A 16054-nucleotide genomic window follows, 5' to 3' on the forward strand; every position below is an offset into this window, starting at 1 on the left:
ATCCAGCAGATCAAGGTGCATGGGGTCTGCAACGAATTGGCGGTTTGGATTCAGAACTGGCTTGAGCATAGATGACAGAGGGTAGTGGTTGAAGGGACTTATTCGAGCTGGAATCTGTAATTAGTGGTGTTCCACAGGGATCTGTGCTGGGACCTCCGCTGTTTGTGATGTTTATAAACAACCTGGATGAAAATGTAGATGGGTGGGTTAGTAAGTTTGAGGATGATACCAAGATTGGTGGAGTTATGGATAGTGTAGAAGACTGGCAAAGAATGCAGCATGGTGTAGATCAGTTGCCGATATGGGTAGAGAAATGGCAGGTGGAGTTTAACCCAGATAAATGTGAGGTGTTGCTGCTTGGTGGGGCAAATGCAAGGAGACAGTACACTGTTATGGGCAAGGTCCTCAACAGTTGCTCAGCAGAGAGATCTTGGGATCAAGTTCATAGCTTCTTGAAAGTGGCTACTCAGGTCGATAAGATGGTTAAGAAGGCTTATGGAATGCTTGCTTTTATTAGTTGAGGCACTGAGTTCAAAAGTCAGGAAGTCATGTTGCAACTTTATAAAACTCTGGTTAGGCCAAATCTGTGGTATTGTTCTGGTTCTGATCGCCACACTATATGAAGGATGTTGAGGCTTTGGAGAGGATGCAGAAGAGGTTTATCAGAATGCTGTCTGGATTAGAGGGCGTGTGCTAGCATAAGAGACTGGAAAAACTTGGGTTGTTTTCCCTGAAGTGCCAGAGGCTGATGGGAGATCAGATTATGAGAGGCATAGATAGAGAGGACAGAGTGTATCTATAGATAGAGAGGACAGAGTGTATCTATAGATAGAGAGGACAGAGTGTATCTATAGATAGAGTGGACAGAGTGTATCTATATATAGAGTGGACAGAGTGTATCCATAGATAGAGTGGACAGAGTGTATCTATTTCCCAGGGTTGAGATGTCAGATGGCATGCATTGAAGGGGAGAGGGGGTAGGTTCAAGGGAGATGTGAGGGGTAAGGTTTTACTCAGAGTGTGGTGAATGCCTGAAATATATGATGGTAGAGGCGAATACATTGGAGGCTTCTAAGAGACATTTGGATAGGCACATGGATGTAAGGAAGATGAAAGGATGTGGACATGGTGTAGGTAGGAGGGTGTTTGGGTGCTTTTGATTTGCTTTTTAGCTGGTTCAGCACAACATTGAATATGCTGTGCTGTACTGTTCTATGTTCTATTTACTTTGTTGAATTTTCAGCGAGTTTCTCCTTCAAACCTTCTGCCACAATGGTAACACAATTTGTTCTGCAAGGCAGGTTTCTGTTCAGATGTTGAAATGTTGTTCATGCTCACTTTCATTCCTGACTGCAATTTACTTGTATCTCCCACTGCTGTTTCCATTGATACAGCTATTTCAACTGTTCTTTTAAATGTGAGTTGTGCTTCAGTTCGGAGCCATTTTCAAATACTTTCTCGTAAGATTCTACAATCTAAATGACCTATCAGTGCATTATTAAGCCCATGAAAATGATCAGACAATCCTTTCAATTCAGCCACCTGAGCTGAAGTGGATTCCCCTTCCTTTTGATGCCAGTTATGAAACCTAAAGTATTCTGCAATCAACAATGGCTTTGGTTCTGAGTGTTCCAGCACTACTTTCACAATAGCAGCAAAACTCATTTCTGATAGTTTGATAGGAACAGTCAAACTTCAAAGCAAATTATATGATTTAAACTCAATGCACTTAGCAAAATTGGCACTTGCTTCTCATTGGTTATTTCATTTGCTTCAAAATACTATTCCAACAGCTCAATGTACATGAACCAATTACATTGTGTAATGAAACTCATCAATCTTTCCAATGTAGCCAGCTTTTTTTATGATTATTATCACCTGGTTCTCTCTTTGTGAACCTGAATTCTTCCGTTTACAGCCTTTTGGAGGAGGAGAAGATGGCGGTGCGAAGGCAGTGCGTGCAGCCACTTCGGTGGTGATGTCTGTCATCTGTCAAGTCGGGGACCATGCACAATTCTGATTTGATGGAGACGGACGTGAGAGTACGGAGGAACATCTGGAAAACTTCTGAAATGCCCGCTTCACTGCCGCTAGTACTGTGTGGTAACCGGAACCTCCGGAGCAGAGGGCCCCGAATCCTCGGCTTTGCATGTTTCAGCGGCCAGGGTGAGGTCGAAGGCACTCAGCAGAGGATGGTGCTCGGGAGGCTGTATCGGAGAGGCTAGTCGGAAGCTCGAAGTTTTTGGACAGATGGACTCAGTGTCGGCTGTGGTCAGCTGCTTCCAAGGCATCGGCAAGTTGACAGTGCCTGGAGGTTTATGGCAGGGAGTTTCTCCCTTTGCCATCTGCTATCCGGGACTTGGGGACTTTTGAGACTTTATTTACCGTGCCCATGGTTTGTTCTTCATCAAATTATGGTATTGCTTTGCACTGTTGTAACTGTATGTTATAATTATGTGGTTCTGTCAGTGTTAGTCTTTGGTTTGTCCTGTTTTCTGTGATATCACTCCGGAGAAACATTGTATCATTCTTAATGCATGTATGCATTTCTAAATGACAATAAAAGAGGACTGAGTGTTCTCATAATCTAAAAAACTCAGTCATGTATTCCCTTTCAAAGACCACGTTGCTGCCCTGTTTCGCTGTTCCTCTCTGCGTTTTCTTTTAGTTCAAATGTCTTGCTGCACTTTAACAGGTCGTTAGCTGTGTTGGGTTTATTTAAAAACAGCCTCATCACCAGTGTTAATGTTTTTACATTACAAAACATAAATTAACTCACAGAGAGACACGACTGTCCGAAATGTAGGTCTAACTTACTCTATGAGGCATGCATGTATCACGTGGTAGCATGATGATGTTGTAACAATGGTGGGGCATTGGGAGCAAGGGTGGACCCAAATGCAAGACACATCTTGTGAGGTTAATTAAATTTAGTTTATTGTTCGATACCAGGAGAGCAAGGCAGGAGCAGGAGTAGCAAACTGGACAAGGACTGAGGACTACGACCAGGCTGAGACCAAGGGTCTGGGCTAGGACTCGGAATCGGCTCCCAGAACTAGAGGAGACATGAAGAGGCTAGGGTATGGACTCCGAGCCCGAGACTGGGCAAGGACCCAGTACCTGGGTCTTGCCTCGGGCTCAGACCCCAGAACCCAGGCATGGACATGACATGGGCTAGGGAGAGGAGGAACATGGGAACACAGATCCTCGGTCTCGGGAGAGCAGGTACATGGAACCATGGACACATACACAGAACACAGAGTCGGGACCCTTCCTTGGGTACAGGACATAGGGCCAGGACTCATGACCCTCCGCAGGGCAACAGCAAGATGGCCTGATTTACCCCACGGAGGTGAGGACAAGACAAGACAAGACCAACACGAATGAACACCAGACAGTACCTATCTAGCTCCGGTGATGGAACTAGACCAAAGTGCAGGCGGGGGCTGCAGACCAGGGCTAGAGGCGAGAGGGGCAGAGAAGGGATTCAGACAAGGGGGTAGGACAGGAATCACAGACGCCAGGGCCAGGGCCAGGACTTGACTCAGAACTGGGAAGCCGCCAGGGCCAGGACAACTTGGTGCTAGAATGCCACCAGAGCCAGGACGTGACTTGGAGCCTCCGGGTAGTGGCGAGCTCTCGACTCGGCCCGGGAACAGTAGACGGCGGTTCTTGATTCCTTCCGGCGGGTTAACTGACGGACCCACCTCGGTGAGGAAACTTTGCAGGCTCGCTTTGGCGAGGTAACTTGACAGGGTTGCTCCGGTGAGGAAAGGTGAATTACCGGCACTCGCTTCGGGCAGAGACTAGGCTTGCTACGGCCAGATGACATTGGCACGCCGTACCTTTAGTGACTTTGCAGACGCTCCTGCCCTGAACAGCTGAAAGCCAGAGACTATAAACTACCGGTTCAGCCGAGTGTAAATTGCCTCTAATCACCAAAATCGAGGGACACGGGAAAACAGGGAATCAACGGTCCGGATCGTAACATAAACAAGCTAAATTTAAAGGGACCCCGATCCGGACCATGACAGATGTAGGCAATTAACATATTTTTACATATAACTCATAATAAATTATTTAAACAAACAAGAACACTTTATCAACCAATACAGTACCTATAAAAAGTAGTCAACCACCCCCCCCACCAGAGGTTTTCATGTTTTATTGTTTTACAACACTGAGTCACAGTGGATTTAATTTGGCTTTTTTTGACACTGATCAACAGAAAAAGACTCTTTTGTGTCAAAGTGAAAATAGATCTCTACAAAGTAATTAGAACTATAAAACAGAAAATAATCGATTGCATAAGTGTTCACCTACCCCCGCCCCCCTTAATATGACACACCAAATCATCACTGACACAGCCAATTGGTTTTAATTAGTTATTAGTTAGTTACATAATTAGTTAAATGGAGATCACTGTGTGCAGTCAAGGTGTTTCAATTGATTGTAGTAAAAATACACCTGTATCTGGAAGGTCCAACTGCTGGTGAGTCAGTATCCCGGCAAAAACTACACCGTGAAGACAAAAGAATACTCTAAGCATCTCTGCGAAAAGATTACTGAAAAACACAGGTCAGGAAATGGATACAAGCAAATTTCCAAGTTACTGAATATCCTTACAGTTAAGTCAATCATCAAGAAATGGAAAGAATATGACACAGCTGTAAATCTGCCTAGAGCAGGCCATCCTCAAAAACTGAGTGACCGTGTACGAAGGGGACTAGTGAGGGAGGCTACCAAGAGACCGATGACAACTCTGGAGGAGCTACAAGCTTCAGTGCCTTCCCAATCTACGTCGGGTCTCACTGATATACAGGAGGCCACCCTGGGAGCACCGAACACGTTATATGACCCCAACAGACTCACAGGTGAAGTGTCGCCTCACCTGGAAGGACTGGTTGGGGCCCGGAATGGTAGTGAGGGAGGAAGTGTAGGGGCAGGTATAGCACTTGTTCTACTTCAAGGATAAATGCCAGGAGGAAGATCAATGGGGAGGAACGAATGAACAAGGGAGTCACATATTCAGTGATCCCTCACCACCAAGCACGTCTTTCTCTCCCCCTCCCCCACTTTCTACTTTCTGCTCTCTACACGACTCCCTTGTCCATTCATAGATTGGGAGACCACTTCGCCGAGCATCTACACTCCGACCACCAGAACAAATGGGATCTCCCAGTGGCCATCCATTTTAATTCCACTACCCATTCCCATTCCAATATGTCCATCCATGGCCTCCTCCACTGTTGTGATGAGGCCACACTTAGGGTGGAGGAACAAGACCTTATATTCCGTTTGGGCAGCCTCCAACCTGATGGCATGAACATCGATTTCTCAAATTTCCAGTAATGCCCCCCAACAGCCCCCCTCCATTTCCCATCCTCTTTTCCCTCACTCATCTCATCTCTTTGCCCGCCCATCACCTCCCCCTGGTGCTCCTCCCCCCTTTTTCTTTCTTCCATGTCCTTCTGTCTCTTTCACTAATCAACTTCCCAGCTCTTGACTTCATCCGTTCCCCTCCAGGTTTCACCTATCACCTGTTGTTTCTCTCTCCCCTTCCCCCACCTTTTAAATCTACTCCTCAGCTTTTTTTCTTCAGTCCCACTTAAGGGTTTCAGTCCAAAACATCAACTGTACTTATATCCAAAGATGCTGCCTGGCCTGCTGAGTTCCTCCAGCATTTTGTGTGTGTTGCTCGGATTTCCAGTACCTGCAGATTTTCTCTTGATAGAGACCTATCCACACAGACTGAAGGCTGTAATTGCTGCCAAAGGTGCACCTACTAAATACTGACTTGAAGGGGTGAGTAATTAATGCAATCAATCATTTTGTGCCTAATAATTGTAATAAATTTAGACCAATTTGTAGGAATTTGTTTTTACTTCGACACGAAGTCAGTGGCTTCCTCTCCTGCCACGACGATGCCAGACTCAGACACAGCAGAAAGGAAATGGGTGGCCAGCAGGAGATCCCACTGTCTGTGGCAGACAGAGTGAAGGTGCTCAGCGAAGCAGAAACTGTATCCAGTGTGGCCTCCTGCGAGACCCGACGTAGACTGGAAGGCTGCTTTGCTGGGCGGTTCATGGTCTCCTCGACTGATGAAGCCACACTCGGCTTGGAGGAACAACACCTTATATTCCGTCTGGGTAGCCCCCAACCTGATGGCATGAACATCTATCTCTCTAAGTACCCCTCCCCTATCCACCATTCCCCACTCCTGTTTCCCTCTCTCACCTTATCTCCTCACCTGTCCTTCACCTCCCCCTGGTGCTCCTCCCCCTTCCCTTTCTTCCATGGTCTTCTGTCCTCTCCTATCAGCTTCCCCCTTCTCCAGCCCTTTATCTCTTTCACCAATCAACTTCCCAGCTCTTTACTTCACCCCCCCCTCCTGGTTTCACCTTTGACCCACCATCCTGCACTTTTTCCTCCCCTCCCCCCCCACTCTGACTCCTCCCCTTCGTCTCCAGGCCCTGATGAAGGGTCTTGGCCCAAAATGGTGTCTGTTTATTCCTTTCCATAGAGGCTGAATTCCTCCAGTATTTTGTGTGTGTTGCTTTGGATTTACAGCATCTGCAGGTTTTCTCCTGTCTCTGGTATAACATGGCTAATTTTGCATGAATGGCTTGTTTGCCATCATGATTGTGTTTTAGGGAGCTAGGAGATAAATTAAAACGTAGGACTGCAGAGGTAACAATCTCCGATTGCTCCCTGTACCACATGGCACTGTTAGGATGATTATGTGGCTTGCTGGAGGGAGGGTTTCAGATTCCTGGGGCATTGGTACTGGATCTGGGGGAGGTGGGACCAGTACAACCCAGATGGTCTATATCTGGGCAGGACTGGGATCAATATTATGGTGGGATGGGGGATTGTTTGCTAGTGCTGTGGGGGGTGAGGGAGGTTTAAACTAAAATTTCGGGGGAATGGGAATCCAAGCAGAATAACAGAGGGAAGCAAAATTTAGAAAAGGGACAAGTCATAGTGGAGTGCATAAAAGTCAAATGCAAAGAGCACCAAATTACTAGAGTCTAAAAGGGCAATGAATTGGGTTGAGTCCATTTGGGTTGAGATTAGGAACAGTAAAGGGAAAAGAGTCAACTGGTGCAAGTTGTCTATAGGCCACCAAATTATAACGTTAGAGTGGCATGGTCAATAAACCAAGAAATACCTGATGCATATAAGAATAGAATGGCACTTGTCATGGGGGACGTTAACTTGCAATTAGTTTGGGCAAGTCAAGTTGGTCACGGCAGTCTTAAGGAAGACTTCATAGAGTTCATCCATGATAGCTTTCATGAACAGAACGTTATAAATGAACGTGCTATCTTACGCTGTCCTGCACAGTGAGACGGCTAAAATTAATGATCTTGTAGTTCAGATCCTCTTGGAAAGAGTGATCACAGTGTGATTGAACTTCTTCCACAAATGGAGGGTGCAATAGTTCGATACAAATCCAGTGTATTATACCTAAATAAAGGAGACTACAACGGGATGAGGGAGGATTTGGCTAGTGTAGAATGGGAACACAGGCTGTATGGTGGGGCAGTTGAGGAACAGCAAAAGATTTTCAAAGAGATTTTTCATGGTCTCAATAAAAGTATATTCCAGTTAAAAGCAAGGACAGTAAGATGGAGAGAGCCATCAAACTAAAAGATCATGCATACAAAGTTGCCATGAGTCATGGAAAACAGTAGGATTGGAAAAATTTTATAAAGAAACAAAGAGCCACTAAGGAAAGGGAAGATCGATTATGAAAATAAACTAGCAGAAAATCTAAAAACAGGTAGTAAAAACATTTATAATTTAATAAATGGAAAAGAATGGCTAAGATAAATGTAAGGCCCTTGGAAGATGAGAAGGGAGAATTAATATTGGGAAATGTGGAAATGGTCAAGGCCATGAACAATTATTTTATGTCTGCCTTCACAGTGGAGGATTTATCTAACATGCCAAGGAGAGATGTTATGGATGGATGGGAGGTGATGACAAACTAGTGAGCTTCAAGATATTCATGTCCCCTCATCCTGATTGGATGCTCCCAGGGTACTGAAAGAAATGGCAGAGGTTATAGCAGATATGCATGTGATAATTTACCAAATTTTCCGGATTCTGGGCAAGTCCTGGTAGATTGGAGGGCAGTGAATGTCGCCTCACTGTTTAAAAAAGGACGTAGGCATAACGCAAATAACTACAGGCCAGTTAGCTTGATGATATGGTGATCCAATGATCTCAGTCTGAGAGGACGATGTCAGAATATCCGCAAGGTGACAGGCTCTGATACTGTAGCTAATAAGGCTCTGAAAACCTGTGCCAACCAGCTGTGTGTTCAAAGACTTCTTCAATCTCTCATGGTTACAGTCAGAAGTTCCCATCTGCTTCAGTGCCCCATCACCAGGACATGCCTTCATATATATATGTTCTTTGAGGATATAGTGAGCACAGTGGATATAGGGGAACAGGTGGACGTTGTCTATCTACCTAGATTTCCAGGATATGCTCAATAAGGTGCCATGAAAAAGACTTATCCATAAGATAAGGATGCATGGAGTTGGGGGTAATGTTTTGGCATGGATAGAAGATTGGCTAACCAAAAGAAGGCAGAGGATTGGGATAAATGGGTATTTCTCTGATTGGCAATCAGTGGTGAGCAGAGTGCCCCAGGGGTCAGTGCTGGACCTGCAACTATTCACAATATACCTTAACGGTCTGGAAGAGGGACTGAGTTTAGTGTGTCTCAGTGTAACCCTCAGGCGCGGCCAGCACTGTTCGTCTACAGGGAAACAACTCCTGGCCCCGCCAAACTGAGAAATCTCCTCTGTGTGGATGCTGCGTGATGTGTTGCTTGGTTCCAAATCTGCACCGCAAAATATCAGACAGTACACAGTATGCAATTAAATGACTGAACTTTATAAATCTTAATCTGGATAGAGGGTTAGTGAAGAAAATAAAAAGAAAAAGGGCCCATTTTAAGGAAAAAAGTCAGAAGTGCACGTTGGAGCTCACGGATACGGCTATTCATCAACCATTGACCTCCGAGCGTAGCCGGCCCTCAGACCCTTACTCCTCAACCCACTCGGTCCGGTGGTCTTCCGACTCTCTCCATTCGCGTCCTCTCTCTCCATCGCTCCCCGACGAAGGACCGCGAAAAACCCAGCTTCCAGACACACAAGAAAGAACACCATTTCTCCCGTTGGATAATATACCTTCCAAAGCCCCGTTATCTGTAGCCATAACCCAAACATTCCTGCTACAGAGAAACCAAGACATTAACAGTGAAACATTGCAGAGAAACCATTACATTAGCAGTGAAACCTTACATCAGGCTGCTGACGACTGGAAAAGCCAAGTTGATGGGAAAAGCAAATAGTGCCGAGGATGTGGAGAGTCGGCAGAGAGAGTGCAGGTTACGTGAGTGGGCAAGGGTCTGATAGATGGAGTAAAATGTTGATAAATGCGAGCTCATCCCCTTTGGGAGGAAAAATTGAAGGTCAGATTATTATTTAGACAGTGAAAGGTTGCAGCATGCTGTTGTGTAGAGGGGCTTGTGGATGGACGGCAAGAGGTAGTTTTGCAGGTGTAACAGGTTATGGAGAAAGGAAATGGAACGAGCCTTCTCTGCGAGAGGGATTGACTTTAAGCACAGGACGGTTATGTTGCAACTGTAAAGGGTACTGGCGAGGCTGTATCTGAGATACTGCACGCAGTTCTGATCAACTTACTTAATGAAGCATAAATGGCTTTGGAGCCGGTGTAGCGGAGGCTCACCGGGTAGATTCCAGAGATGAGAGAGCAGAGATTGAGTCACCTGGAACGATATGTGCTGGAATTTAGAACAATGAGAGGGGTCTCATAGAAACATATAGCACACAACTATGAAAGATAGGACAGAGGCAGATGATGGAGAACCTTTCAGAATTTTTCTCTCACATAATGGAGGAAGTTTTTGCCCCTTTCGTTGTGTGCCAAAATTCCTTATTTTATCTTCAAGTGTCACAAATTTTAAACTTTGTAATTTCAATCCCGTTGCCAACTATGCCACTTGATGGATTTTGGTGTTTAAATCCAAGGTTCTTTTAGAAGTTAGGAACAAGGCACACTTGTTGCTTCCTGATTATTTTATTAAGTCATAGTCATAGTCATAGTCATACTTTATTGATCCCGGAGGAAATTGGTTTTCGTTACAGTTGCACCATAAATAATAAATAGCAATAGAACCATAAATAGTTAAATAGTAATATGTAAATTATGCCGGTAAATTATGAAGTCCAGGACCAGCCTATTGGCTCAGGGTGTCTGACCCTCCAAGGGAGGAGTTGTAAAGTTTGATGGCCACAGGCAGGAATGACTTCCTATGACGCTCTGTGTTGTATCTCGGTGGAATGAGTCTCTGGCTGTATGTACTCCTGTGCCCACCCAGTACATTATGTAGTGGATGGGAGACATTGACCAAGAAGGCATGCAACTTAGACAGCATCCTCTTTTCAGACACCACCGTCAGAGAGTCCAGTTCCATCCCCACAACATCACTGGCTTTATGAATGAGTTTGTTGATTCTGTTGGTGTCTGCTACCCTCAGCCTGCTGCCCCAGCACACTACAGCAAACATGATAGCACTGGCCACCACAGACTCATAGAACATCCTCAGCATCGTCTGGCAGATGTTAAAGGACCTCAGTCTCCTCAGGAAATAGAGACGGCTCCGACCCTTCTTGTAGACAGCCTCAGCATTCTTAGACCAGTCCAGTTTATTGTCAATTTGTATCCCCAGGTATTTGTAATCCTCCACCATGTCCACACTGACCCCCTGGATGGAAACAGGGGTCACCGGTACCTTAGCTCTCCTCAGGTCTACCACCAGCTCCTTAGTCTTTTTCACATTAAGCTGCAGATAATTCTGCTCACACCATGTGACAAAGTTTCCTACTCTAGCCCTGTACTCAACCTCATCTCCCTTGCTGATGCATCCAACTATGGCAGAGTCATCCGAAAACTTCTGAAGATGACAAGACTCTGTGCGGTAGTTGTAGTCCGAGGTGTAAATGGTGAAGAGAAAGGGAGACAAGACAGTCCCCTGTGGAGCCCCAGTGCTGCTGATCACTCTGTCGGACACAGTGTTGCAAGCACACGTACTGTGGTCTGCCAGTCAGGTAATCAAGAATCCATGATACCAGGGAAGCATCCACCTACATCGCTGTCAGCTTCTTCACCCAGCAGAGCAGGGCGGATGGCGTTGAACGCACTGGAGAAGTCAAAAAACATGACCCTCACAGTGCTCGCTGGCTTGTCCAGGTGGGCGTAGACACGGTTCAGCAGGTAGACGATGGCATCCTCAACTCCTAGTCGGGGCTGGTAGGTGAACTGGAGAGGATCTAAGTGTGGCCTGACCATAGGCCGGAGCAGCTCCAGAACAAGTCTCTCCAGGGTCTTCATGATGTGGGAGGTCAATGCCACCGATCTGTAGTCATTGAGGCCGCTGGGGCGCGGTGTCTTCGGCACAGGGACGAGGCAGGACGTCTTCCACAGTACAGGAACCCTCCGGAGCCTCAGGCCCAGGTTGAATACATGGCGAAGTACTCCACATAGCTGAGGGGCACAGGCTTTGAGCACCCTGGTACTGACACATCTGGTCTTGCAGCCTTGCTTGGGTTGGGATGTTTCAGCTGTCTTCTCACCTGTTCAGCTGTGAAGCCCACCGTGGTGGTTTTGTGTGGGGAAGGGGTATAGTCATGAGAGCAGGGTGGGGGACTGTGAGGAGGGATAGGAGGGGAGAGTGGAATATGTGTTGGTTGGGGGCCAACAACAGATGACTCATGTGGGGGATGGGCAGGGGTCACAATGTCAAATCTGTTAAAGAACAGGTTAAGTTCATTGGCCCTGTCCACACTGCCTTCAGCTCCTCTGTTGCTAGTTTGCCGGAACCCAGTGATGGTCCTCATCCCCCTCCAGACCTCTCTCTTGTTGTTCTGCTGGAGTTTCCACTCAAGCTTCCTCCTGTACTTGTCTTTAGCCTCCCTGATCCTGGCTTTCAGGTCCCTCTATATTGCCCTCAGCTCCTCCCTATTTCCGTCTCAAAACGCCTTCTTTTTAGTGTTCATGATGTCCTTAATGTCCTTTGTCACCCATGGCTTGTTATTTGAATAACAAAGGACAGTTCTTGTCGGAACACTGCAGTCCACACAGAAGTTGATGCAATCAGTGATGCACTCTGTGAGCCCATCAATATCCTCTCCATGTGGCTCACAGAGTGCCTGCCAGTCTGTCACCTCAAAACAACCCTGGAGCGCCTCGTAAGCCTCCTCCAACCATTTCCTCACTGTCCTCGAGGTTGCAGGTTTACTCTTCACCAGATGCATGTAGCAGGGTTTTAGATGCACCAGGTTGTGATCTGACCTTCCCAGTGGGGGGAGGGGAGAGGAGCTGTGTGCATCCTTAACATTAGCGTACATCAAATCCAGGGTCCTCTCCCCTCTGGTTGTACAGCTCACATACAGCGTGAAGTTGGGCAGTGTTCTAGCCATGGTAACCTGGTTGAAGTCACCCGAGATGGTAATGAGGGCACTCGGATGCTGGGTTTGTAATCTGGCTATGACGGTGTAAATGATGTTACAGGCCGACGTCGGGTTGGCAGAGGGAGGGATGTACACAACAACCACAATTGCATGCGAGATTTCCCTTGGCAAATAACATGACCGGAGTCCAACAGCAGAAAGTTCAATATCCGGGCTACAGACCTGTTCCTTGATCGTAATATGCCCAGGATTGCACCATCTGTTATTTACCAGAATCGCCAGCCCCCCTCCTTTGCGCTTACCGCTCTCAGTGCAATTCCGGTCAGCTTGAATGGTCTGGAAGCCCTCTATGGAAACGCTTTGATCGAGTATGTCCTCGTGCAGCCACGTCTCAGTGAAGCACATGACACTGCTCTCCCGAAATGTTCTCTGACTCCTGACAAGCGCAGTCAGTTCATCGATTTTATTCCCCAGCGATCTCACATTTCCCATGACGAGAGAGGGGAGACACGGCTTATAATCTCTCTTCTCCATAAGCCTCTGTGGTCTCGACCCAGTCCTCTTCCCTCGCCTTTTAGATCCCCCTCTGCATCCTCTGTGTGTTGATAGAACAAAGGAAACAGGTGCAGAATCTAGTAACAGAAGGCTTTCAGACAAGAGACTAAGAAGAATATTAAGATGGTGTTGCATTGTGATGACCTATCTTATACCCACAGGGATAAGAAAAATTCTATTCAAACCTATGGATAGGAGACATCAGTTAGAAATGGGGTGACACGGTCGCACAGTGGTCAGCACAACGCTTTTACCATAATGGCGAATCGGGTTCAATTCTCGCTGCTGCTGTAAGTAGTTTGTATGTTCTCCCCATGACCATGTGGGTTTCCTCTGGGTATTCTGGTTTCCTCCCACATTCCAAAACGTACTGATTGGTAGGTTAATTGGTCATTGTAAATTGCCCCGTGATTACGCCAGGGTTAAATTGGGGGAATACTGAGCAGCACAGCTTGAAGAGTGGGAAGGGTCTACTTCATACTGTGTGTCAATAAAAAACTTATTCACTTAATGCAGGCCAAAGAAGCTCCAGAATTATATTTTGTAAAACCACTAGAGTGAATATTAAACTGTTATGCATATAAAGAATACTTAAAATACAAGCAGCTAATTAATTGTTAAACTGCAAAGAAAATGACAATTAAACAGTCAGATACATGCCCCACAATTCTAAATCACACGTTTAGAATCATTACATCTGAAAATTCAGAGGCAGAAAAATGTGTGGTATCCACACAGCATATAAAATAACCAAAAAACTACTTGCGTTAAGTATCAAAGGGTATATATATTCTTCAAAGTATTCATAAGATTGTGTTGTGGTGTGGTAAATTAGTGGGCACACTTTTGCAAGTTTGAACTATTCTATTAATGATCACCTTTAAACAAGTATAAAAGACGTAAGTTATGATAAGGCATTCTAGTATGACTAATATGATTGTAATATTGAGTATCCCAGCTGCTGAGACTTGAATGAATCCAATCAGAGAATCCCATCCATCTGATTGATATATTTTAGCTGCTTCTTTACAAATGTGTTATGTCTTCAGACACGTCAGGTATGTGAGTACAACGTTCTTTGCCTATAACTGCACGTATTCCCCACTTAACTGCAGAGAGAAGGTGTAATGCCATACGATTTTGAAGGACTATCTTGCTTATGGCAATCATTTCTGTTGAATTGTAATATCTCCGATTGTCAATAATACAAATATAGATTATGAGTCATTTCAATTGGCACATTGTGAGGAGGGAAAATTCGCAAAAATATGACAATAACAAATAACATTAGAATAAACTCCATAATATCCAGTAGTTGTCGACTTTGCTTGAAGTCTCCTGGCTGGTTAGTGATTTGCTCACTGTTACCCCAGCAGCATAGGCAATGTGACCAAGAGCTTACAGCACTTACTGTGCTCTTGGGCCCCACTTTAGCTCACTTGCAGTGGCTGGCGCGTATCCACTTACTTTTACCTCTTACGTTTGATTTGCTAACTGACAGTACTTGATAAGATCTTCCCTTTAGGAGGCTGAAGATATAGATGCTGCGCCTGCAGATGGCGGTAGAGCGAGCGGCTGATGATAGAGATGCCGCGCCTGCAGATGGCGGTAGTGCGGGCGGCGGTCAATAGAGATGCCGCGCCTGCAGATGGCGGTAGAGCGAGCGGCTGATGATAGAGATGCCGCGCCTGCAGATGGCGGTAGTGCGGGCGGCGGTCAATAGAGATGCCTCGCCTGCAGATGGCGGTAGAGCGAGCGGCTGATGATAGAGATGCCGCGCCTGCAGATGGCGGTAGAGCGGGCGGCGGTCAATAGAGATGCCGCGCCTGCAGATGGCGGTAGAGCGAGCGGCTGATGATAGAGATGCCGCGCCTGCAGATGGCGGTAGTGCGGGCGGCGGTCAATAGAGATGCCTCGCCTGCAGATGGCGGTAGAGCGGGCGGCGGTCAATAGAGATGCCGCGCCTGCAGATGGCGGTATAGCGAGCGGCTGATGATAGAGATGCCTCGCCTGCAGATGGCGGTAGAGCGGGCGGCGGTCAATAGAGATGCCTCGCCTGCAGAAGGCGGTAGAGCGGGCGGCGGTCAATAGAGATGCCGCGCCTGCAGATGGCGGTATAGCGAGCGGCTGATGATAGAGATGCCGCGCCTGCAGATGGCGGTAGAGCGGGCGGCGGTTAATAGAGATGCCGCGCCTGCAGATGTGGCGGTAGTGCGGGCAGCGGTTAATAGAGATGCTGCTCCTGCAGATGGCGGTAGAGCGAGCGGCTGATGATAGAGATGCCGCGCCTGCAGATGGCGGTAGAGCGAGCGGCTGATGATAGAGATGCCGCGCCTGCAGATGGCGGTAGAGCGGGCAGCGGTCAATAGAGATGCCTTGCCTGTAGATGGCGGTAGAGCGGGCGGCTGATGATAGAGATGCCGCGCCTGTAGATGGCGGTAGAGCGGGCGGCGGCCCCATAGCGATGTGGAAGGCACGGACTGGGTTGCGTTGCGTCTCGCCTCGTTGGCGGAGAGCTGGCGATTGCCGCAATGGCGGCCCACGTTGTGTGGAAGTACCGGGACAACACAGAGCAGGGATCGGAGCAGTGGGCCACCCTCGGTAGGGCCTGTGATATCGATGCGGCGGGATGGGAATATTTATTCTTCCTTGAGGCAGTATTGGGGAAAGCGGGACAAGCAGAGGATAGAAAGTGTTCCTGTGGTGTGTCTGTGAATATGTCGTTCCATTTATTATACATAACAAAATTGTTGCTAAATGATCTGATTGTGAGGCAGCTTCTTATGAAAAGCAAAGAGTCATAGAGTAATACAGCACAAAACGGACCATTCGGCCCATCTAGTCCATGCCCGTCTGCTCTGCCTAGTCCCTTATATCCTCCATTGGGACCATGTCCCTTCAAACCCCTCCGATCCATGTACTTGTACTGTACAAACTTCTCTTAAATGTTACCTTTGAACCTGCATTACCACTTCCACTGGCTGCTG

At 46.9% G+C, this 16054-nt stretch overlaps 1 protein-coding gene across 1 annotated transcript in view; it reads left to right on the plus strand.

Moving 5' to 3' along the window:
* Positions 1 to 15538: 15538 nt before the first annotated feature.
* The window catches only part of polr1e (RNA polymerase I subunit E), a gene marked incomplete at its 5' end in the record, with an annotated part of 50864 nt that continues 50348 nt past the window's right edge, over positions 15539 to 16054 (plus strand). Inside the window, one exon of the mRNA XM_063069121.1 lies at positions 15539 to 15668. Coding sequence (XP_062925191.1) covers positions 15539 to 15668 — 130 coding nt within the window. The remainder of the gene's footprint in view (positions 15669 to 16054) is intronic.

The sequence above is a fragment of the Mobula hypostoma genome, chromosome 16 (genome assembly GCF_963921235.1).
Source record: "Mobula hypostoma chromosome 16, sMobHyp1.1, whole genome shotgun sequence".
In the NCBI taxonomy this organism is placed as follows: domain Eukaryota; kingdom Metazoa; phylum Chordata; class Chondrichthyes; order Myliobatiformes; family Myliobatidae; genus Mobula; species Mobula hypostoma.